Below are 24,544 nucleotides of genomic sequence, written 5' to 3'. Positions count from 1 at the left end.
GTTGTATTAATCATGCTATTAATTTTTAAAATGGGATGACTGTAGTTTGGCATCTAATTTGTACTCACATGCATGAAGTTTCAGAGTTGCTCAGCAGCCATAGAAGCGATGAATGTGCTCAACACCTCTGAAAATCAGGCTATGTAGATGACTAGAAAATACAGCATCAAATATTTGACTAGGGCATCCTAATTAGAAGAAAAAAAATAACCTTTAAAAAATTTATTTGATATGGGTGAAGTATTGGTTCCTAGCAGAAACAGAGCATATGACTTAATGGATCTCATGCTCATTCAGAAGTGGCAGTCTGATAAGCATATTTATAATGTTTGGCAAATATATTGATTTTTCTATTAAAAAACTAAGATGTAATTACTAATCCGACAGTCTGATTTTACGTGTTTGTTTCACTTTTTAAATTCTAAAAATTGTAGTATTATGTTCTGTAAAGTATGGGGAGAAACAGCTGGCATTGGGAAATGTGACATGATGTATTCTACTGATCCTGAAAGCTTAGTTTAGGCCCTCCTAATTACATGAAGTTCCCTCTTCTCACATAGCCCTGGGATAATTGGATGGCATGGCATTCCAAAGCCTTTGGGATGCTAAAATAATCATGCATTAACCCTACAAACATACTTGTGCTTTGATGTTCTCACCACTGAGCTGCTAGCTGAATAATTACAATTCACTTGTGATCAACTTTCATATGATAAGAGTGATAGCAATGATAAAGAGGGTGAAAAAGTTGCAAGACACTTGACACGTTTTTAGTTCATGTGAAGAGAGGACATCAATTTATAGGAATTGATATGGAGCACACCATGCAATGAAAGCTTTTGGTCCCCATTTCATGGCTGGAGGGAAGTGGAGTTTGTGCTCGGTGGTGGGGAGCAGCCACAGGAACTGGTTGTGGCTCTCTGGCTGAGATAAGTTTATGCTGTTCCCTTTGGCAAATCATTGTCTTATAAATTCCTCAATGCTTTGTTCAAAGTACAGCTGTGTTTCAATAATAACTTATTTCTGTATAATTCCAGTTTAGTGGTTTTTATTACATATGCTGCTAACATTTTCACACGAGTATCCCAGCTGTACAGCAGCCCTCTTGCAGTCAGCACTAGCCCAAAATCATGCCAGGAACTGTCTGTATTAATTTCCATGCTACCAAACTTTTGTATACTGAACTATGATACACCACTCCCATCTTACTTTCTCTTCATTCCATTGCTGTCCTAGCTGTCCAAACCTCACCACTTTTATGCCAATTTAACCTCAATTTACTACCACAAGATTTTGCCGTTGTTCCTATTTACATGCAACATACATGTTGTTTCTATTTTATCCATGTACCAAGTTTTGCAACTGCTCTCAGTTTCCAGATAGGAAATCTGAGCCTGTTCATTCTTTTCCAGTGTGGTTGGGCAATGTGGTGTTCATCATAGGACAGGACGAATGATACCAGCTCTACTGAATCACCACACTCAAGCTAGTGCAGGGAATATTTCCTCTCTTTTGCAGTGTTAGTAAACTGGAGTCTAGACCAGGAACATCATCAGTGGATCTGTCTTTGACATTATCCCAAAAAAACTGTATGGACTGTGGTGAATTCTGTCCATTGGCTAGTGGACCAGGGAGCAATGGAAAAACATCAGGCTGGAGTTTTCTGATTAAGTCTGCACCTAGAGAACAACAGACCAGCTACCAGATCTTCTGAGGTGAATCACTCCCATTTACAGCAGAAACCACAGCTCTGAATCTCAAGTCACATAGGAGAATATCAACGACACAGTTCTTTATTGCATATAACTATAGCAGAACTCTCTAAATACCAGATAAAAATAAACAGGAAACAAAAGCAATTGTACTTTTCAGTCAGAAGACCCATGCAGCTTCCTATCCTTATTTAGTATGTGTGTGTAGGGGGACAAGCAACTGTGGAGAGAATTAGTGTCCTTCCACAGAAGGTCCTCATTTTTACATGAAGACCACTGCTCTGAAGGCTCTAAGATGAATTCATCACAGTCATTTTAATGTGTTTTTAAATCAGACTTTTCACCCAAATCTCAAGAGGTAAGAATACAGTGCTCCATCCACTGTGCCACTGGTCACCTTATCAGTGTTCTCCTCAGCCTCCTCTTGGATTATCTGCTGTATAACTCTTATTCTAGTGACATTAGGCTCTACCCCAGGACTTTTCTTGGGGGTTTTGTGTTTTTTTAATTAGTTTCTTTGCATTTAATAGTTTTAAAAATCATTTTGCTGAATTATTCAGGCTGCTCATTTGTACTCTAAGAATTACCTTCAACCACTTCTGAAAGGGAAAGGACATGGAGGAAAACAGCATAATGAAACACGTTCAGAAGGTGTGTATGAAATGAGTACATAAGATTGTTCAGGAAATTATTAGAGAAAATCTTATTTGCAGTTGCCATTTCATCCAAATTTATAGCTCAGAAGATTATTTCTCTGCTGAGTTTAGAGAGCCACAGCAGTCTATTACCAGTTCACAAAAGGCTGCAGGAAAAATTTTGCATGAGTGTTAGGATTTCAGGATATTTTCATAGACATTAATCCCAAGAGTTTTAATCCTTTGCTGTAAAAATTGATTGCAAGCTGAAAAGTGGGAGTTTAAATGTCCTCTGCCCTTTCTAGTTACTTGGAGTTCTTTTGAGGAAGAGGCTGAAGTCTATGACCTGTTCTTAGAAATCATTTATTTCAAGAGTTGAGATTTCCATACAGTGAATCATTTCAGGTAACAGCTCTCTTGCACTCATTCTGATAATAGGGGTTTTTTCCTTTTCAAGTTTCAGTTCAGTTAGAGCAAAGTAATTTTTTTTTTAAAAACAAAAACAAAAATAAAAACCAAAACAAAGCAAAAGTTTGTCTATCTACCAAACCTTTCCTGCCTGTATGCTCATTAAGAGAAGTTTCACCTTCTTTGTATTGCACAGAAGGAAAGAAGATTATGGAGCATATTATCTGTTATTCAAGTTGAAGACAGGAATGCAGAAAAATATATTGAGAATTCTTTCTTGTCAAGAATCCTATATTTAAAAACAAGTGAATGTTGAATGATAAATAAAGGTAAAAGGATTTGAATGCTCTTATCCACATTGCCTTAAATTCATACACTTGGCAATTACTGAGTTTTGTAGAAGCAAATACTTTCCTGTATGAAAGCTTCAGAAGTTATCTAAAATATGTCTGTATCTTACACCCCTCTGGTCTAAACAGCTATCTTCCTCTGCCAGGAAAAACCTTGTGCTGACAGTTTTTGCTGTGGTTGTGGAAGTCATGTCAGTAGAAGAATTCCTTTTACCTCTCAATCATGTGTCCATTATGGACAATCTGTTAGCAGAGCATGGCTGTTTTGACAAGCAGAGAGCTCTCCTGGTGTAGTTACAGCCCTGTACACTGCAGCAGAGGTATAACTACCCCCAGTAACATTTACAACAGCAAGACTCTGCTTTTGCCAGCATGGCTCATCTTGTCATTGTCTGAATGACAATGACAATGACAAGCTGTGCTGGTGAAGGTATGGTTCTGACTGCCTAACTCTGCACATTTGCTGCCTTTGGTAGCACAGCTGGGTTCTAAGCTCAGTTGCAAACCATATCCCTTTGCACATCTGCCTGCAGAACTTTATGGCATAGACCTGACCCAGTGCAATTTTGCTTCTGATTTAAGGAGATGCAGAGCACAATTTAATAGGTACAAAACCATAATGACTCTTTTCATATTCATTTACCTGAGCCTCACCATTTTCTTCTGCTTCCTCCTTGATTCTTTGCCTACTGCATCCATTGGCCATTTTTTCCTGGTAATTTGGTTCCTCTCTTCCCCAAATCCTGTCATTGCAGCTTCCCCCAAGTTATACTAATCTCTGCCCTTTAAAGTTGTCCTGCTTTTTCCTACCCTGCAGGGTAACTGCTTCCTTGCCTACTTTCTTCATGACTGCTGCCTCACTTCCTATTTCTTCACGTCTCTGCTGCTTGCTGGCCCTCTCTGCTGCTTTGTGGGTGCATCTCAAAGCACTGCCTACCATCTTCTCCCTGCAACGGGGGTTTCCTTCTTCCCCATCCCCTTTTCTATTTGCACTCTGTAAGCTATAATTAGCTGTGGCCCAAAGTTAAGAAAATAAAAATGCAGGCTAGAAAAATCAATAGAAACATCCAAATAGAAAAATCAGCAAGGGTACAGCCCAAGATCCCAACAGAAACTGTTGAATCCTCCGTAACTGAGAATACTTAAAGCCAAACCAAGACAGTACTGAAAAGTGTACTGTGCAGAGAATTACTGTGGCAGCCTCACAGAATGGAGAGTAGGTGCTTCCCACCTCTAGTCTATGATAACAAAAGATAATAAGTGATGCTTCAATTGGATATTGCCACCTTCCTTTAGCTGCCACTGTCTCCTCCATTTGAACAACTGAACATGATGTGGCTGTTAACAGAAGCATTTATTTTGTTTAAGCATAAATGCTTAAACCTGCATTTATTTTGATTGTGAGAGGCTTCAGAATCCACTCTCCCTAGCAAATGAGACACAAGGAAACACACAGCTGACTTACTACTTGCCTTTGGGAGGGAAAACAATCACATTTAAGCTAACAATCAATTAGGTGTGAGAGGCTGGGTGGTCAGTAAGAATGAAACATGTTAGTACCAAATCACAGGCTGGGCATTGAACACTGACTTCTTTTTGCACACCTGTGTTTTTTTTGCATTGCCAGGCAACAAAAGTTTCTGGGCAACAATACAGAGTTTTAAAACAAGTGAAAGTATTGCAGTGGATGGTTTTGCTTATTGTTCTTTTACCTCCCCCGTCTCTACACTGACACACTTGCACATGGATTATACAACCTGTTTCTGAGGCTCTACATTAGTGATCACAGAATTGCTTGAGAATGTAAATGTCAAACATCTACCCACTAGTTTTTTCATGCTATGTTTTCAAACAGTCTGTTGAGGAAGAAGTAGGCTGTGCTGCTTCAAAATTTGCTAAATAATTCAATATGCAGGAGGGAATCTTACTTAGTTTCATTCATTTAAAACGTGCTATTTTTAAAACTCTTCTTTAAAGAATTTTTGTTACTAAAACTGTAATAACACTCTTGTGCCTCTGTTGTTTGTTTTGGTTATAAGGCTGAAAGATATGTCAGCTGATTACCCTTTTAGCCATTCTCTGTAGTTATGACTGTATATCCTGAAAAATAGGTTTAGGCTGGTGAATTTCCCCTGAAAGGGTTTAGAAACACTGGTTATTGTTACAATAGTTTAGGTCAATAGTTTATGCTACTTTTTACCTCCTGAAAATTAGAGCTGGGGAAAGGGACTAGTTCATCAAGCTGGTCCAGTCCCAGCAGTAGGGCTGCTCTGCATTGCATCCATCTGCAGGAGACTCCCACAGTGAAAAGAGAGAAGGAGATGGGACCAGCAATTATTGCAGCCAGAAACTCCAAGCAGTCCTGCACTATGTCCTACAGGCTGTGATCTATGGGGGGGAAAGAAGTGGTGTGAGTTTCAGAAACACTATCTTCATATTTCCATATGAATCCTTAGCCAAGAGGTAGTCTTGGCTGGCTAGGTGAGCCAGCACAAGGACTGCTTTGCGCTGTTGAAATGTCTCAGAGCAAACAGGGAGCAAACACTTACACATGATCTTTTGCTGTTTGTTATCACTAACACACTGCCTGCTGAGAAGAGACACCCAGCAGAGTGGATGGCTTCGTGCCTGGAGAACTACACTGGGATTTTGGGGGAAATACTGGTTTTAATTCCAGGCCTGCCACTGCCAGCCTGTTGGGATGTGAAGGAAAGTGCTTAAGCATGCTGGGATACATCAGCTTTTCTTTCTCTCTGTAAAGGCTAATGTTAAAATAAGTTTGGACTAAAGCTTTGGCCTAGCTGCCCTTGAATATAGTGAGTAGGGTTGTTACAGGAGCAAGTTCCACCACTCCCTTGTTCCCCAGTTGCCCAGTTTCCAGAGGCCAGGGTAGCTGAGCATGGTGGTGCATCACATTTCCCTGCATGGGGAAAATGGCAATGCTGTAAGATAGTCTGTATCTTCGGACAAATGCTTTGAGAGGGTTTGCAGCTCATGGATTATGCTCTTCTGTGTGGTTTTCTAGTGCACAAATTCATTAACTTTTCCAAGCAATTTATAGGATATATATTTGATTGAACTTTTCCCATTTTATTTGTATAATTACCCTGCCTCTATGGTGGTCATATTTGTCAGTTCTGCATTAGTTCTTAAGGGGTTTTTCACTCAAGAAACCTGTGTCTTGGAGAAAAAAAACCCTCTAAGCAAAAAAAAAAAACCCTCAACCCATGAGAAGACTCAGCAATGGCATGTTTGTTCATTTAAAGAAATAACTGGTTGAAACATAAAGGAAATTCAAACATTTCTTTTGGTCTCAGGTTTTATAAAGACTTATTTCTCAAAGCCCTCAGGGCTGTGTTCTCTGATCCTCCAAGTAGGCCTTTCCCTGTGTTAGTATGTCAGCTGAGTTCTCCCTCTTGGCATGAGCGAGGACATCAGGAAAAGGATGGCAGCAAGAGGACTTTGGATGCTGAGCAGCACAAGCTCAGGCAGGGCACGGGGCTTCAAATGCCTCTGACATCCTCTGAGGCTGGACAGCCACATCAGGGCGAGGGAGCTGGGGCTTGGCAGCTGCCCTCACCCAGCAGTCGTGAGGTGTTGTAAAGTCAGGGCCCAGTCCTGCCTCTCAGCATATAAAATGTGTCTGGTTAGCCAGAGAAATGCCTTACTCTGAACTGCTTTGGCTGAAAGTGATGTGTAAATTTGCAAGAAATTACAGTAACTTCTAAAGATCAAGATCTAAACCACAGAATGTTGATAATGTCTCATAAGATGGGGGAAAATTTTTTTCCAACTAAACTTTAACTTCTCTCTTAACGCTAACGTTAGCTTTAGTCTCTGTGCTTTAAGACATCCTCAGGTTGTGGCCTTCATATAAGCTATACATCCTGTTTTTCTTCTCTCCTTGAATACCTTTAATCAGCATCTCTGATATTTAAATTGAGGGCGGAGGTGGAGTTGTCCTTTTCTTGGGACCACAGCAGGTGGCTATTGTCACCAATATTGCTGTGTCACCCAGTGGTGTCAATGAATATGGTAACACACTAAACATCTTCACAAAACTATTGGTTTTATTTCTACTATTGTTCATTGTATTTATCCTTATTGTGAAGAATTGGAAAGGTGTGTGAGGGTTACTCAGAAGCTAAGAAAGTCTTCTTGCCCCTGAGTGTGTTTACAGTCAGTATCCAGAAAGTCTAGAAAATATGAATCGTCCTAGGAAAAAAAACCCCCAACTTTTTACTTATCTTGTCATAGAGTGGTCAAAGGAGATGGGATAAACCACAGTAATGTAAATAGTGAAATGTGCAGAATGAAGAGGATAGCTGTATCAGTAGTACCATTTTGGGAGAGTCATTCATAAAAGTGGGGTTTATTAGACAGAAATTACCTCTACCTTCTCTTTCTCTAAAATAAGTAATAGAAAAAAGGAACCATTTGCTCAAAACTTCACATTCAGTACTAGACCACAGTGGTGTTTTACCTCTCTGATGCATTATAAAATTTCAAATGACAGAAGGCTGAAAGAAATATTTAATTTCTCTTGCCCACCAATAACCCAGAATTATCATTAATTCCTTAACTGCTAAAAGACATATAACTTTTTATTATTTTATAAACCCTAGTAGTTAATGGGGGTTTAAAGTTATTACATAACTTTGTTTCATCACTGGGTTGTTTGTTGGTTTTTAATTTTCAGTATTAATGTAACACAGTATGTACTGGTTCATGCTTCATTCCATCTTACAAAAAGAATAGGGGTGCTATAAAAAACTACCTGCATGTTTTCTCCAAAGACTAAAATCATGATTTTTTTTCCAATGTGAGTTTTACATGTCCACCTTTTCAGAGCAGATTTCAGATGCTGAATTGAGAAACACTTCTTTTTCTATTCCATCTATTCCATATACCTGCTTGCTAAACTTCCCACATCGAAGGGCTCTTAAGCACCTCCAAGGTTAAAAGATACATAGAGGATGGGAATCTTCATGTTGAGGTAGTCCAAAATGCCTCCAAGACTATTCTAGAAATATTAGGCAGAGGTCAATGAGACATGCATTGCTAACCTCCAAATAGGATTACCCATACAGGAATTTTCACCAGTTTCAGCTGCAGCCATTTGTGCAAATAAATGGCTGTGCAAACCAGGCCCAGTCTCTGTGAGTTTGTATGTGTGTGCCATGAAGGCTTAAATCACAGCAGTCTTCCAATGTAAACAGAATGTTTCAAGGGCTGAGCCTGAGATGGATAAACTGCTCAGGTTTTTGATTAATTGGATGCCTGACAGCACATGATACTGAAGATGCAAGCTGGCTGTAAAGCTGCTGAACTTACCAGCAGTTCTGCCAGTGCAGGTTGACAGGTTCAATGGGGACAGAGATGAAAAGGTTAAAGACACTTTGCTATCAGTTTATTTTTAACGGCTTTCCTCTCTTTTTTTTTGGTAAAATAAGAACCTTAGAACAATGAGAATGTGCTTTCTCTCATGTTTGTTGCTAATATTGTGGGATAAACAATGATATTGCTCCTCTGTCAGTCAGCAACTCCACTTGGGAAGTACTGCAGAGAACTCAGTATAGAGCACAAGTGGCAAAAATTGAGCCCGCAGAAACCACCACATCACACACATGTCAAAGCTGCAGTTTCACGTTCTGAATATACGTGTGCTACCTTTCGGTTTTGCACTTGTGGCATCTCTAACTCCCAGTTCACCAGACCTGCACGTGTTTTACTTGTGAGTCCAGAAGGGATGAGGTTTATTACTGATATGAATCACAGCTCATGGCTTTGAGACAGGACCTGTGCATTCCTGACTTGTATGCCTTTATCCAGTATTTGAAAAAATGGTGCAAATGAAGTTAATCATGACATCTTACATGCAATAGTCTGTGAAAATAGTCAGTTGAGGGCTCACTGCCACATACCTGGAATTTCGCCTTGTTTTCCAGGTGAATCCCTTTTCAATCAGGAGATAGGATACCACGTAAGCTGGCACAAGCCTTTTGCCTAGAGGCCATTACTTGATTTCTTTAAAAAACAGGCAGAGACTGCAGGTTCCACCTCACCAGTAACAGCTTTAAAAGGCCTAGTTTTAGTAGCTCTAGATGTAGTGTAAATAACCATTTCCTTAAAGGTAAGCTGGTTCCTCCTATACTCATTAGGCACTCCTTGGAAGCAGTGTTGGTTTTCTTTTCTTTTTTTCCCATCGAGCTTTCAGGATGGAGTATTGCCAGGTATTTTGTTTTTATGTAGTGTTATTATTTGCCACACAACTCTAAACCGGTACCGGCTTTACAGTGAAATCCTCACCACTCTGAACACTTCTCCATCACTTGTTAAGTCTCCTGCACCTTTGAACTTCCACTGCAGGGAAAGTGACGGGAAGGATGGTGCGTGCGGAGCCGCGCAGTGTAACTACCTGTACGTGCGAGCGGCCGCATCTTGCCTTCGATTAGGCACAGCATTTGCACCTCTGTTCCTGCGCTGATGTTCGCGGTGCTGTTACATTTAACGTGTCCTTTAGGTCTGGATGCATGACTGACCCCTGCGGGGACCCAAATCGCGCAAGGACGAAAAGTTTCCGAGGAACCAAACACACCCAGAAGGTGACTCCTGCCCGGGGAGCACGGGCTGTGCTGCCTGCGGCCGCTGTACCTGGTGAGGCACCGGGCTGGGAGGCGCAGGAGGATGCACAGACATTTCCACGGCAGCGGAGAGCCCTGGTGAATTCCTCGGAGCCGGCGGCGCGGCACCGCCACCGGCGGCTCCGGATGCGCTCCGGCCCCGATCCGGGCGAGCGGCCGGGCGCCGGGGGACACGCGCGGCGGGCCGGGAGCGCGGCGGGCCGGGCCCGCCCGGGAGAGCCCCGCGGGCGCGGCCGGCGGAGCAGCGGGAGGGCGCGGGGCGCCGCGTGGCACCTGGCCGCCCCCCCGCTCCCCCGCGCCTGCCCCGGGCATCCCGCTGCCGCTGCGCTGCCGGGCGGAGAAGGGAGGGACGGAGGAAGGGTGGGGGGGGAAAGTTGTGCTCACTCCTCTCCTTGGAGGCGCCCCTCCCTCCCCGCGACGAGGGCGAGTTAGAGATGCTATTTGCAACAGGCTGCTGCTGCCGCGGTAGCGCGTCCCCGGGAGAGGAGCCGGAGCGACACGTGATGTGTCTCCTTATCAGGGTGCGCGGGGCAGCGCGGGGGCGGGCAGGGGGCGGGGGCGCCCGCGGAGCGCGGCGCGGCGGGGTCCCTAACCGTGCCCATCTCTCCCCTCCAGGGAGGCACGGAGGACGGGAAGTTAGCGCGGAGTTGATGAACTTTGCACATCCACAGAAACGCCATTTTGATTCCTTTTTCCGGAACAAGTTTGCGGCTCCCTCCCGTGCGCGCTCCCCCCGGCGCGCCCCCGCGCCCCCCCGGCGGCCCATCCTCCCGGCATGTCGCGGCGCAAGCAGCCCAGCCCCAGCAAAGTCCGGCGTAAGTACCGCGGGGCTGCCCGGCCGCGGAGCTCCCTCACAAAGGGCAGGAGCGTGCCTTAACTCTGGAGGGATATCTATTTCTTTTTTTTTTTCTTTTCCTTCTTCTTTTCTTTTTCTTAAGGGAGGGCAGGGAGAAAGATGAGGAAAAATAAACTTCTGGGAGGGGGCAGGCGCGGCCGTGAGGACGTTGCAGTGTGTCGGCTGGTCGTGCGACTTATTTAAAAAAATGAAATTCTTCTTAGAGGGGGGAAAAAAGTTTCCTTTAAAAAAAAAAAAGGAGGAAAAAAGTTTGGCTGGCAGCGGTGGAGATGATGATGAGTTCGTGCAGCCTCCCTCTTCCCTTCCCCCGCTCCTCCCTCTCCTCTCCTCCCTCCGCGGCTCCTGTTTTTTTTTTTTTTTTTTTTTTTTTTTTTTTTTTTTTTTTTTTTTTTTTTCCCTTCCCTGTTGCAGACTTTCTACCAACCAGCGGCACCAGCCGCGGCGTTTTGCCTTCAGGACCTGATGCTCATCCATATTAAACCGTCTGAGCTCAGGAATCCGGCCAGATCATCCCCCCCCTCCTGCTGCAAAGTTTATTTTTAACCAGCCACCGCCACAATTTGGATGGGGCTGCGAGGAAGCAACATCTTCTAGCCCGGCTCGCCCCCGTCTCCCGAGCTTGCCTTTTAACTTTTCCTTCAGGGTTATTTTCCTGCCGGCGGTGGCGGCGGGTCCCGCGGCGGCCCCTGCCCGCAGTTCCCGGCTGGGAGGGCCGCGCCGGAGCTGGGAAGTTGGGATGAAGGCGCCCCTTCTCCGCAGGTAGAGCCGGCTTGCGCCGCGCATCTCTCCGCTCACTTTCCGCTCCCCCGGCAGGGCCGGACGGCCGCGCCTGCCTTTCCTCGGCACCCGGGTACCTCTCTCCTCTCTCTTGTGCCCCTCTTCCTTACTTTATTTGATTTTTTTCGCCTTTCCTCCACTTTCTCCACCCGCCGCCCCCCCCCCCCCCCCGTCTTCCTCCCCCCCGTCCCGGTAGGGACGTGCGTGTCCTTTCCCCTCCCGGCCTGCGCGGCGGGGGCGCGGGGGAGCCGTGCCCGGGGAGGGCGGGGGGCGCTGCCCCCCGTGGGTCCCCCCCGTCCCGCTGCCTTTGTGCGGTGCCAGGAACACATCCCCGCGCGGCGGGGCCAGGGACGCCTGGGCGGCGTCGCCACTACAGGAAGGAGCCGGGCAGCATCCGAAGCTGAGCAGGGGTGTCCGGGCCCTCGCCCCCTTCAGCCCCATCTGGCGGGGGGGGGAGCGGCGAGGCAGAGGTGACCCCCCTGCCGCCGTGGCGGTGTTTGAGGTGAAAACAAAAGTTTGGGGCGGCGCGGCTGGCGCCCCCCCGGCGCGGTGCCCGGTGCGGATGGGAGCCGGCCGAGCCCCGTCTCTGGGCGACTGCGCTCCCTCCCCATCGCCGTTGCTACGGGCCGGACACCCCCGGCGGCGCCGCGGGGGCCGCGCTGAGGATGCGAGGCAGCTCCTCCTGCCCAGCTCGTAGCACACGGGCTCGGCATCCCCCCCGCCCCATCCGCCCGGGGTGAGCGGGCGCGGGGGTCGCGGGCCGGGCCGGGAGCGGGGCGCGCCGAGATGCTGCAACTTTTTTTTTTCTTCAGCAGAGGAGGGAGGGCGGTGGATTGAACTTTGTCATGTCGCAGATAAGTTTCCTTTGGCTTCTTCTCCCTGCACTTCTCCCCCGCCTCCCTCCGCACGCACGCTTGAGTTTTTTATTTTTTTATTCTTTCGTTTTTTAATAATTTTCCCCGTTTCACTTCTCGGCTGTGATATCTTCCCCTCCTCGGCATCCTCGCGGGGTTGCGCAGAAGGAGGAGAGCGCTTCTCCTGGCTCAGCACATTTCCCTGCCCGGGCCGCTGTGCTCGGCTGCGCACCCCGCGGAGGCCCGGGCGCCTCCGTGCCCGCCGCCCTCCCACGGCCGCGCCGCGGGCTCCGGCCCGCAGCTGATGCTCTGGTCCTGCTCGCCGAGGAGCCAGCATCCTGCCCGGGAGCCACCGGGCTCATAGCTGCAGGGAAGGCGGGGGGCACACCAACCATTCAGTTTTCATCCCAGCTCCCTCTTTCGCCTGTTTTCTCTTGGAGATAAGATCAAGTGTATTTACTTATTTGAGAAAGTAAACACCTAGTTCAGTGTGATTTGGGGGCAGTGGTCTAAGAGAGACAGCCAATGCAGTGGATGTTTCCTACCATTCCAACATCCAGCCCCATGGCTTGGAAAAGAAATCGCTCATTAACAACAGGAGCAGTTGCTAAATAACGCCGTGTTGTCACCCCTACAGCGCACAGTAGACAGCTGTTATGATGGCTGAAGTTTTTCGTTGAGGTCGGTCGTTTTGACACCAGCACTGAGTTTTGTTACCGCAGTTCCTGTTTTCCACAGGGTCAGCGTGTGTGAAAGGGATGCAGTGACTCAGGGTCAGGCCAGCCATATTTGTTTTAGGTTTTAATTTTCTCTTTGAAGACTTAAGGGTATATAGTCTTTTCTTGGTGGGCCTGCATAATGCCGATTAGCCTTAACCGGAGTTGGGTACATCCAGGAAAGAATAGGCCCTTTTGTTTGTTAGAATCCCAGGAACAGCATGAATCCATCATCCAATCAATCAGAGTACCCAGGCTCTGCCTCACCTGCCGGCAGGGACGCATCCCAGCCTCTCATGCTGCAGGGCAGCTGTTCCCGAACCGAGGGTGGCCTCCTTTGCTCCCTCACCTTCCTCCTCCTGGCATCCGTATTTGGAACTGAATTCGTATCGTGTACTTGGGAAAATATCATCCTTTAAGTGCAGTCAAGTAAACTTTTATTCTCCTTTCATTTCACAGACAGCTTCTAGTTGTCAAATTTTTATTTGCTCATCAGAATTGACTATTTATGTAGCCACTCTTACACATTTCTTTTGAGAACTAACAATGGTAAAGAAGATATATATATATATATATATTTGGCTTGTATGGCAGAGTTTTTCTGGGGTTTGGGGGTTTTTTTCTTGGTTTTTTTTTTTTTTTCCCATCTGGACCTGGGTGTTTGAAGCTTCACTTGAAGATTTCAGTGTAATGAAGCATCTTATTCTGACTTAGCTCACCCAGGTTGTGATGCCACTCTTAACTCTTTACAGTATTCAGTGACCCTCTGACAAAATGGCTTTTTATTTTGATTGAGGATTGGGAAGTAACTTCAGCTTTCAAAACTGGGAAAGCTGAATCTCTTCATTACCTGCCAGTAGCATGTGTGATCTCTTTTGGTACCAAAGATAAGTGCAGTGTTTCCCAAAGTATACAAACACTGACCTGTGTAGTGCTTTTCTCACTCCTTAAGGATATTATCACTTTGCCTGTGTTGAAGTAACACTACAGTCATAACAGTAGCTTGACTTTAGTCTGTGAAACTTTCTTCTTAAACAGAAATAGTTTGAATTGCTCTCAGTTGGGTTGGATTTCTCATTTAAATAAAAACTGGTGATGCACTTACACTGTATAGATTAAAAACATATAGATAAATCCCTTTGGTTATATTCATTATCCCTTGTAAAAGTAGGTGGTGCTTAGAAGGTCATAGGATAAGTGTTGCTAAGCAGCTAAACAGAAGGATGCTAAAATTAACCTGAGTGTTTTTGAAAAGGATTCACTTTTTAAGTTGCAATAATTTTTTAATTTACTTAAAATACACCTTTTCCTAGTAAGACATTAAAAAAAAAATATATATATATGTAGATGCAGAAGTAAAGCTTTCCAGGGGACTGTGTCAAATGTTCAAATTACCTACGTACAGGAGTAATTCTACCCTCCCCCAGTACACTGAAATTTTACTAACATCAGGCCCTTGATCTGTGCCCTTTGCAAATGTCCCTCCAGAGTTATCTGTTGCTGCAGGAGCATCTGATGTATGTTGGATAGCAGCCTGCAGGGACAGTCTTGGGAAAAAAGAAACTGCAGAAGTTCCCCAGGAACAGGCAGAAAACAAGTAAATCCTGTTAGTCTGAAATCTATGCATGTGTGGAAAAAAGCCCCTTTTAACTTTTTGATGAATGATGCCTAAGTTTGGAAATCTCTGTTTTAGGTGTACACTCTTAAAACATGTGAAATCATGTCTTCTTCTTTCAGCACGATAAAGGCTGTTTTGAAATTAGTGTATTATTGGACTGTGTTACTAGACCAGTTTGCCACTGCTGCCTTGTTGATGTGGTAGCTTCTTGCTTGGGAGATAATTGTCTGTAGAGGAGGATGGTAGTGCTGCTTTCCCTTCTCCTGAAGGTAGTGAGAATACTTCTTGCTCTCTGTCTTCTGCCTCCTTTCTGAGTTCAAGCAAGATGGACAGTGATAGGGTTACAGCTTTAAAATATGCCTTTTCAACAGCATTCTACAACTTGGAAAGGGGCCAGAAACTGCTTCGTGTTCTTTTGAGAGCAGCTTTATCATGGATGGAGTGCTCAGGTACCCTGCAGCTTTGCTGGAAAGTCTTTTATGGAGCAGATGTAAACTTTGAGGGTGAGAAGGAGTTGCCTTCTGAGACAATGCAACAGCTTTTTTTTCTTGCTTTGGGGTGGGAGATTTGACTTGACTAGATGTTGCTCAGCAGTTAAAGCAGGTTTTCTTTGGGGAGGCATATGAGGAATCCTTTCTCTGTGTGCATTGTTTTATTTTGTTTGCTTGTTTGTTGCTTTTCTTTTTAATGTCCTACATAAACCAGCACCTGTGGGAGCTGTGGTTTCCCCCTCTCCCCCACGCACATTTAGAAGAATCTTTACAGGCAGTGATTTCAAAGGCAGGACTTGGGTACTTCTGGGAATGTCACTCTCTGGTGATACACTGAAAAGTCAAGGTATTTGTGTGGAGCCAGAATGGGCTTGAAACTGGCAGAGCTTTGCCAGGCCGGGTTTGGTTATCAGCGTTTGGTTACAAATGAGCAGAGGTGAGGTTGGCTGAGGTGGGAAGTGCTGGCTGTGTTCTGGGGTACTTCTGAACAGGAATTTCAGGAGCATTGACTTTGTTCTTCTTTGGTGCAAGAAATCTGATGATGGCTTATCTTTGATGTCTGCCAGTGATGTTTTTCCCACCCGAAGGTGTTCCCTCCACCTCACCCTGTACCACTCTGTTTTGAATAGCCAGTGACTTAAAAGAGTACAAACTTCTGAGCCAGCAGTACCGCAGCATCTCACACTCCTTCCTGCAGCATTTTACTTGGAGCAGGGTGACAGGACTTATTTGGAGCTTGTGCTAATGCTTTATTATGAAATGTTGAAAGTAGAAATAATTGCCAGCTGGGGCATATGCTCTGGGCTCCTGTTGCGCGGCTCGTTCATGTTGTGGTGGAAAAGGGTCAGAACAAGGAAAAGGGCCTGGACCAAAGGGAGAAGAGTCAGTGGGATACTTGGCTTGTGGCTGTGCTGGTATGAAACCTGTTAGAGCAGCCTCCTGCAGGCAGAGAGGAATCGTCCTGATGTCGCTGAGCAACGCCTGGACCTGTGCTTCCTTTAGAAACAACACAGGCCTTCAAGTGTATCCTGCTCTTTTTTTTTTTTTTTTCCTTAATAATAACATTTCAGCCTTCAGGTTGGCCAGCATAGCAATCAATAAAGGTGGTTGCCTTTGACTAGGTGCTTTACAAAAATACATAGTTGATGGGTGGTGACTGTTTATTCAGAATGATTCAACTAAGTAAGGCTAAGGGAATCTGAATACCTCTTTAAAGATGTAGAGAGAGGCAGCTGTTTCAACAGCAGGATTCATCTGTGGAGTCCCAGCCATCCACAGAGGTGTTACAGCAAGGGAAAAGAAAAACTGTCAAAATCCCCCAGGGCATTGTTAGGCTTCTGAGCTAAAACAGGTATTCCAAGGACCATTAGAGAGCCAGGCCTTTCAGGCCTTGATGACCTCTCCTGTCTCCTTTGCAGTTTTCCTGTAGAAGCATGTGGAATGCAACTTTCAAATTCATTTTCCTGCATCTAACCTTCCTGAGTAAAAATGTTTTTTGTTTTATCTTATGTACTTATATAATCTCAGGATTTTCAGAGATCCTTTTCCTTTTGGAGAAGGCATCCCTACATCCTGCTGTCTGAAATTTCTTTGAAGATCCATTTGCACAAGGGATGTTATTTGTGTAATGCTCTGAAAAAGTGTGGGAAAGGTGCTTGCATGCAATGGCCAAGCGACTTCCCAGTGTCAGCTTTGAAAAATGAAATTTATACTTTCAAGTCACTCTGGATAAAAAATGTATTAATCTTCTTGGAAATTTTCTGTGCTGATGTGCCTAAGTGACTTGTTAATTTGGTTCTAAAAGAGAAAGATATTTTGTGATTAATAGTGGAATTTCCAGCCTCTCATACATGTAGAACTTCTCCACTTAGCATCTCCTGGTAGATACTTTAACAGGTGTTAGCATGTGCTTTCCTGAAACAGCACAAATGTACCCGTAGGTGTTTTAGGAACGGGGGCTTGCATCATCTGTCTTTGAAAATGGAGGATGGTCAGCAGTTGACAAACTTTTTTTAGTTAAGTTAGGTATGTGCTTCCTATCTGAGGATGAGAGAAACAAAACGTTCATGCTGAAGTGTAGCTTTCCTTTTATTGTGTGTGATTAGCTGGCTTTAACTGGAGCCCTTGTTAGTCCTGTTTCATACAGCAGGTGATGTCAGTGTTCAGGTGTATCAGTAGCTGGGAGTGCTTTGTTCAGAGCTCTTGCATCACAGCAATAAATTCCACTGCTGTGTTCAGGCTGGACTCCTTCACACTGGTAACATCAGGGCTTGAACAAGAGAGAGCTGCTTTGGATTTTGCACCAATATGCAGCACTACTTCCTTGTTAATTTGGACCCCTCAGTTTTGGGTAGGGGAAGGACCCTAGTTTAAGTTCCTCTTTTTGTTGCACAAACTGTATTTTCTTTATTAAATTAAGTTCATCACATCTTGTTGCTCTTTGTGTTTTGAGAACATGAGAAGCAACCAGGTCATGAATACCTGTGTGCTGTTCCTCACCCAAGTGTGCATTTTTTTTCTGATGTTGATGCAGTTGCCATTGTATTGCGGAAACACGCAAGGTGTCTGTGGTGTCTTGTGCATGTGCTTACCTGCTTCATCCCCTCCTTCCCAAAAGCATTAAGGTGTCCTGAAATGGTCTCCAGCTGGATAACTTGCAGCACAGCTGACATACTTAGCTGTGTGTACATCCTTATGCTTTTGGGTGGGAGGGAGGAGGGCTGCAGAAGGAGGTTTGCTTTCTAAGCAAGACACTGAGGGTTCAGGAAGTGGAAGCACGCACCAGAGAAGCCACCTGTAGAAGAGCTGTAGCTGGATTACTGAGGGATTCCATTTGTGAGGTTTGACTGTATTTTCCAGGGGAAGAACTGTGAGTGCAGTGACAAGTGCTTCTCTACAGAGATGTAACTTCCATCTTGTATTTAGCTGTTGTATATTTCTTTTGGTTTGCACTTCCAACCACTGCATCATTTGTTTTTCTACCTTATCAGATGCCCCAGCCAGGTGTTGCTAAGTACATCCTACTGTATTTCCAAGTAAGTTTCAAGACTGTAGGCATTGGCAACTTCTGGAAGAAGTCTTGGAGCAACGTCTCAGCCTTTACAGTAGATAGGTGTCTTTTCTGCCTGGTAAGATCTCCTGTCATTCTCTGGACTGTCAGGAGCCTGACTGTCCATGCTGTAAAGAGAGCTGTATCACAGTGCCCTTGTTTCCCTGGTGCAAACTTGCTTTATTGTTGGAAACTGGTTTTGTTCAAAAAGTGAGGATTTTTTTCATATCAGTGTTGCCTGCAGTTTGTGGGAGAAGTATTCTCCATCCTCTGTCTCCATTCCTCCTTTTTGCAAAATGGCAGTGTTTTTTTGCTGAGTGCAGTGAATCCTGTGTGCAGCCAAAGCAGGGGGTGAATTTCTAGGGGTGAGGGAAACGATCTGCACCTCAGAGTGGATGCTGGTTACCTTGAGAGGAAGCCATGCAGATTATAAACTCTGCAGGAAGGATCTGATGGATTCTGTAAACTCTGTGGCCTCAGTAACTGCAGTTTCAAGCAGTTCCCAATCTCTACTTGCAAAGCTTTTGGAACTTGTAAGCTCTTTAAATCTAGTGACTGAGGATTTTCCATGCTTCCCTTTTCCCTTGAGGGGAAAAAAAAGTTAGAAATAAATAGTAAGGTTAGTAATTTTAAATGCTCAAAGGACAGCAAATGAAAGTTGAGGTGTTCACAAAAAGTAAGTAGATAAGGTGAACACTGATCATGGCCCGTTACAGTTGCTGTTCCATGTTTAAAAAAATCAATAGATACGTAAATAGCAGATAGAAGTGGAAAACGTGTCTTCAGTTGAATCAACAGAAAAATTCTTTCAGGCTTCTCTGGACTAAGATTTTATGTGGGGTATGAACAGCTGAAAGCTCTTGAGAATTCATAGCATGAAAGATGCCAGGAAACTTTAAAAAACTGAAATACTAATAGTGTCTTTGTATTTTTTTGGTGTTTGAAATTCCTACAGGTGTAGTTACAAAGTCAATGCATCTGTTTTAGGAGCTTGCTTGATAAACAGCAAATGGAATTTGCAGTATAATAGTCTATTTTGACTAAATTCTTCCATCCAGGTTTTGGGCATCATTGCAGCTCTGGCCACTGCTGTGTCCTTTTTTTAAATCCTAGAGGTTGTGCTTTTACTTTCTTGAGCGTATTCAGTCTGGTGAGTAGGACTTGTCCTTCCCAGGCCTGTGCTTCCCTGCAGGAAAAGGGGAATGCAGAGAATTCTCCCTGAGGATGGATTTGGGACAGAGATGGCCCCTGTGTGTTTGGGGCCAGAGTTTTTATTTGCACCATTGCGTAACTGAGTCTCCATAGAAAGAGATGTGGGTTAGTGGCATTGCAACGCCGCATAGGCCACAGGCTTGCACGTGGCCGTGGTCTGCCCCAGCCGACGTGTGCTAGCACTGCCTTGTGGATGTGCTGATGCCTCCCTGGGCTTGTCCTGGACATTCAGGACAGAAGGATCTGCTGTTGCCTGACTTTGGACCTCGTGCATTGGCAGCCTCTCCTGCGCTTGCACGGCCTGAATCGACTGACTTGCAGTAAATGTTTCCGTTTGTGTGCTCGCTGTCTTTTCAAAATGATTGCTAAAAAGCATTTGGGCCAAAAATAATCTACACTGGACAAGAAGATGCCAGCAGCATGTGCAAATTGCATGCTGGAGTTACTGTCCCAGCTACTAATTCAAACAGAGCTGCACAGATGTGGATTAGGAAGGTCCAGACTGCTGATTTTAAAATTTCCAGTATTTCTGGTAATGGATGTTTATGTGAGCTGCCTAGTCCAAAGACCCAGGAAATGAACTGGTGGTGGTCTTTGTTTAATTCCTGGTATACAGATGCCAAGTGTTATGCTTTGATTTCCTGCTCTGTAAACTCTTCGGGGCAGGGATCAGCATTCAATTACTGAGTTTTGAAAAGCCACCTAACACACTGTGGAACCGACCTGCACAGCACTACCTCAGTATAAATGTTTAATTATAACTATCTTCTTACTCCATAGTGGAGCCTTTCCAGATACCAAGGTAGAGGCATGCTGGGAACCTGCACTGCTCCTGCTGAGGTGTCTCCTTATAAATAGACAGCTTTGGTTGCAAAGCAGCATTTGGGCAGCTCTCATAAATGCCTGCTTTGCACGTGAGGGACAGATTATTTATTGATTTCTTTTCTAGGCGGTATAGGTGCAAGTATATACACATGTTCAGGAGTCTGCCTCTGGTTGTTTGGTTCAGAAGCAAATGCATTCCTAGCTTTAATACGTGTTCTAAACCACCAGTCAAATCACATCCTTCTCTCTCCTTTTTGCTTTAGGTCTGTACATAAAAGGGACAAATATCAGGGTTCTGAAATTAGGAAATTAGAAGGAGAAACTGGGAATAGAAAGATGTCACCCCCTCTCCAAGACTGAAATGAAGAGCAGTTGCTGGCTCTTACCATTCACAAAGTAACTTAATTTTGTTGCCTTGAATGACTTCTGTTGTAGTTTTAAACTGAATTCTTAAATCATCCCAAAAGTGATGTATGTATCATTCATTATGTTTATACAGCATAAGAGCATATGGAGTAATGGAAACATCTATAAATTAGACCTCCAGAGAAGACTCCCATTTTAATCAGGTTACTTACTTGGATTAATCCAACCCAAATTTAAAACACATGGGCTCATGCACTAAACTAGTTGCACTTTCAGCACTCCAGGGGTCTGTCTGGGAGTTTATCGGTGCGTTGCTGTAGTCTGTTCCAGCCAGCTTTGCAGAAGCAGTTTGGTGTTACTAAGGTTGGAATAAGCTGATGTCAGATTTTTGTCCGCAGTGCATAGCAAGTAGAGGTCAAACACTTGTACAGCCGGTGATACTATGACTTGTTAAGAATGTACGCAGCAGGTCGCTTTTCAAAACATCTTTTGAGAAGCAGCCTGTGAGAGCAGTGCCATGTAGGAGAGACATGCATCTTCCTCTGGCATCAGCAAATGGATGCATCCTATCACATTGGACTGCTGAGCGTGTTTAGTCATGTTACTGTAATAAGCTCTGGGAACAGGAATGGGTTCTGCCCTGTTGTGCTTCGGGAAGATTTGAATGAATTTGACTGGTTTGTTCCAGGGAAACTTGTGTTTCTATGTGCTGCTTTTGTGCTCAGTACAGAGAAGTAAGGAATTGAGTTTGTTTTTGTGGCTGAAGGAGTGTTTCTTTGCATTATAGGATTGCTAACATTACAGTACTTAAATTCTTATTCTTTAGAAGTGATAAAACTAAAAGCATGACTCCCAGAATTATCAGTGTTTCTGGTGCTGGTAGTGTACAAACCTGTTTGCTTTTGGGACTCCCCTTTGCCCAGATAAACTTGAGTATTAGGGACCTTTCTTGTGCTTCCAGCCATAGCCCTCAGACATCTCTATTTTTCCTGCCCTGGTGAATCATCCTCCAACATACACACATGTAAATTTTAAACATGCCTTGGTGGGGGTTACCATCTTCATCCTTTTTTTTTTTTTTGTCTTATCCTGATAGCTCTCAAGGTATTTTCTGAATTTGCTGTGGGGGTTGTGTTTGTGTGTGTGTATGTGCATATGTCAGCAGCAAGTCTAGATTGAGCCAAGCAGTGATCCTGCAGACACTTTAACACAGATACAATTCCAATTAAGCAGGTTGTTCCTTTAAGGTCAAAATACTGGCATGGGCAAAAGTTAGGGGAAGTGTTTTGGGATTGGAGCCTGCCTTAAACTTTAAGAAAAAGTATTGGTGACACAAGCCAGAATCTTTAACCCGTGTGAGCCACATGTCCAAACTCACCTCACCAATTTCTTCAGGAAGCATTGCTCAGCCCAAGGAATTTCCACAGCTCTTGCAGCCTGAAAAGAGCCAATTTTGAAGAGAAGTGGCCAAAAACGTGGCCGTGAACCCAAACTTCTTCAATACACGGTGTGTGCAAGAGTTAAATGAAAGTACTCCAGCAGCTCATGTGCTCTCTGTGTGCGCATACTTTCCTAATCTTGACATGGGGTCTGAGCTGCAGGCTCTGAGGGTGTATGAGAAGTTGGCTTGGCTGTCACCTTTTCACTCCCCGGATCTGGCTGTGGCTCAGCACAGGGACGCTCCCTGCCGCTGGGATTACTGGCTGCAGAGAGCCTGCTACCCAGAATTCCCTGCATGGGACAGGCTGGGCTGAGAGGGGCCCTGGCACACCTCTCCTGCCCTCACACTGGGAGCAGTAGAGGGAAGAAAAAGCGCTCCTCTGGCCCCCCTTTTCTGCACCTGGAAGATTTCTTGCGCCCGTCTTGTGCACTTGGGTCGACCTGGATGAGCTTTCTGCTCCTCAGCTATCATCATTTGGCTGGAGAATTGCTGCCTCCATGGATGGGTCTGCTTTAAAAGGGGAACAGCTGTAAAGAGTGGTTTCCATGATGTTGGGCTGCCCCTGCACGTGGGGAGAGGAAAGGCAGAGCACGTGTTTTTCTCCTCTAGATGACAAAGTCCTAAGGGCAGCTTGGTCTTTGGCTGTCCGGGAAGAGAAGCTGCAATTCTTTGAATCCACAGCACGCTGTCAAAAATCACTGAGCATTTCTGACCATAGGCTGGAAGGGAAAGCTGCCAGTCTTTTTTTCCACTTGAGTTTCTTCGCAGAGGCTGCCAGTGGCCACCTTGCCCCACCCTGCAGACGTGTGGGCGGGAGTGGGGGTAGCCCTTCACCAAAAAGGCAGAGTGATTTGGCTCCTGGCCACACACAGGAGCAGGAACAGCTGCCTAGATGGCCCCCGGAGCCTCACTGATGTCAGCATAACCAGCGCTCCTTAAAACGCAGCACCGTGTGTGGGGGGTGACGGGGAGCAGGGCTGGGAGCAGCTTGAGGGGGTTAAGCAGTATTAAGCAGTACATAAAACCACTTCCACAGTTCTTTTTTTCACTCCCCCTCTTCTAAACAGACCTCTACTTTCTATAGGAATGGGACGTGTTTGGGTGAGTGAGAGTTACGAGAAATTCATAAAACCAAAACAAGTTACCTAAAGCAAAGAGCAGAAGGAATATCCATTGTAAAACTTGCATGTGGCTGCAGTGTGTCTGTTTGCTTGGGTTTTTTCCTTTTAAGAGAAGTGTGGCTAGGAACAGTTTGTCGCTGTTGGATAAATCTGTCAGTGCTGTTCCCTCCTTTGTCCCCTATGTTGTCTCTGGGAACCTCTCACACTGTGACAGATCATACTGTCAAAGATCATACTGTGTTTGAAAAGTATCTGGCTTGCCTTGGCATGCTGTATGAAATACGGCAGGATGTGGCATCCTGCAGGGAGCATGTCATGTGCGCTTGCTTGGCCTCCTGCGTGTGCTTGAGCAGAGGAAGGGAATGCACATCAGAAGAGCACAGTTGTTCACAGCTTCCTTCCACTCCCCTTGCTTGTTCCAGAGAGGCAGCACTCCATGAGTGGAGTCAGAGAGGTGTCACCCATGAGGTTTACCAAAGCTGCCTTTCCTGGTGTGCTGATAACCAGGTTCCCTGATGGAGATGCCTCTGCATTGTTAAGGGTGGGAGGGGACTCTCTCATGACTTCCATGATGTGGGATGCACAGTGCAAAATTACCCCTGTCATAGGTACTGAACTGGATGAATGTGAGTTCCTTGCAGGCCAAAGATGCTTTTTCCAGTTTAGTAGCTAGCATAGCAGTTTCCAGAAGTCACAAGAGAATCTGACGTGTAGCTGGAAGTGCTGAGGGAAGAGGATACCAGCTTTTCCAGAACTGTGCAGCTCAGTCACAGAACGAGGTTGGACTGGACACGAAACTGGATTCCAGGGTGACGTGGTGATTGCAGCCTCTGCCGGCTTTGCTTCTTCCCACACCTGGGGAGTTGATTCTCCCAGTCGGCCTGTGCCAGCATAGTCCTGTGCTGGCCTTGTGGTGTTATCCCAACACAGAAGTCGTGCTTTGAATGGCTTGCAGAGTGGTAAGCAGCACATAAATCTAGGCGACAGAGGTGAGCCAGCCTACCCAGGCTTCTTGCAAAGCTGAATTTGCAAAATGCTGTCTCCATCAAGGGCGATGTAATAATAAGTTGCAGAGATTCCGTCTCGAAAAACAAACAGTGAAACACAGGCAATGAGGGAGGAGGGTGTTGTGTTCTTTTATAAGGCTCTTGCTTTTTGTTAAATCAGGTTAACTTTATCAGCTGGATTAACTTTTCAGTATCGTTCCAGAATTATTGTAGTAATTATGAAAAATGACATGGGGTCATGGCCTCATACATGGCCAAGTAAGCATCTAGTCACATTCTTTTCAACTGGGACAGTGGCATGAAGAATTTCTTTACTGAAGGTCACACAGGGAGACAGTAAGAGATGCAGAAAAAGAGCCCAAATGCTGTTAATCCTGTCCTGTGTCTCCACCATTAGATCATGCTTCCTGTCTAGGCAGATGAACCCACATAAAAACCTCGGTTCACAAACAGATGACATTC

At 45.1% G+C, this 24,544-nt stretch overlaps 1 protein-coding gene across 1 annotated transcript in view; it reads left to right on the top strand.

The window, feature by feature from the left end:
• Window positions 1-10,491: 10,491 nt before the first annotated feature.
• RREB1 (ras responsive element binding protein 1) overlaps window positions 10,492-24,544 on the top strand; it is a 119,579-nt gene continuing 105,526 nt past the window's right edge. Inside the window, exon 1 of the mRNA XM_058029857.1 lies at window positions 10,492-10,564. Within this exon, the coding sequence (XP_057885840.1) occupies window positions 10,525-10,564 (40 nt within the window). The 5' untranslated portion in view covers window positions 10,492-10,524. The remainder of the gene's footprint in view (window positions 10,565-24,544) is intronic.

Source organism: Melospiza georgiana, chromosome 1, assembly GCF_028018845.1.
Source record: "Melospiza georgiana isolate bMelGeo1 chromosome 1, bMelGeo1.pri, whole genome shotgun sequence".
Taxonomy (NCBI): domain Eukaryota; kingdom Metazoa; phylum Chordata; class Aves; order Passeriformes; family Passerellidae; genus Melospiza; species Melospiza georgiana.
The sequence above is the reverse complement of the archived record's forward strand: the minus strand, read 5'-3'. Positions and strand labels throughout refer to the sequence as shown.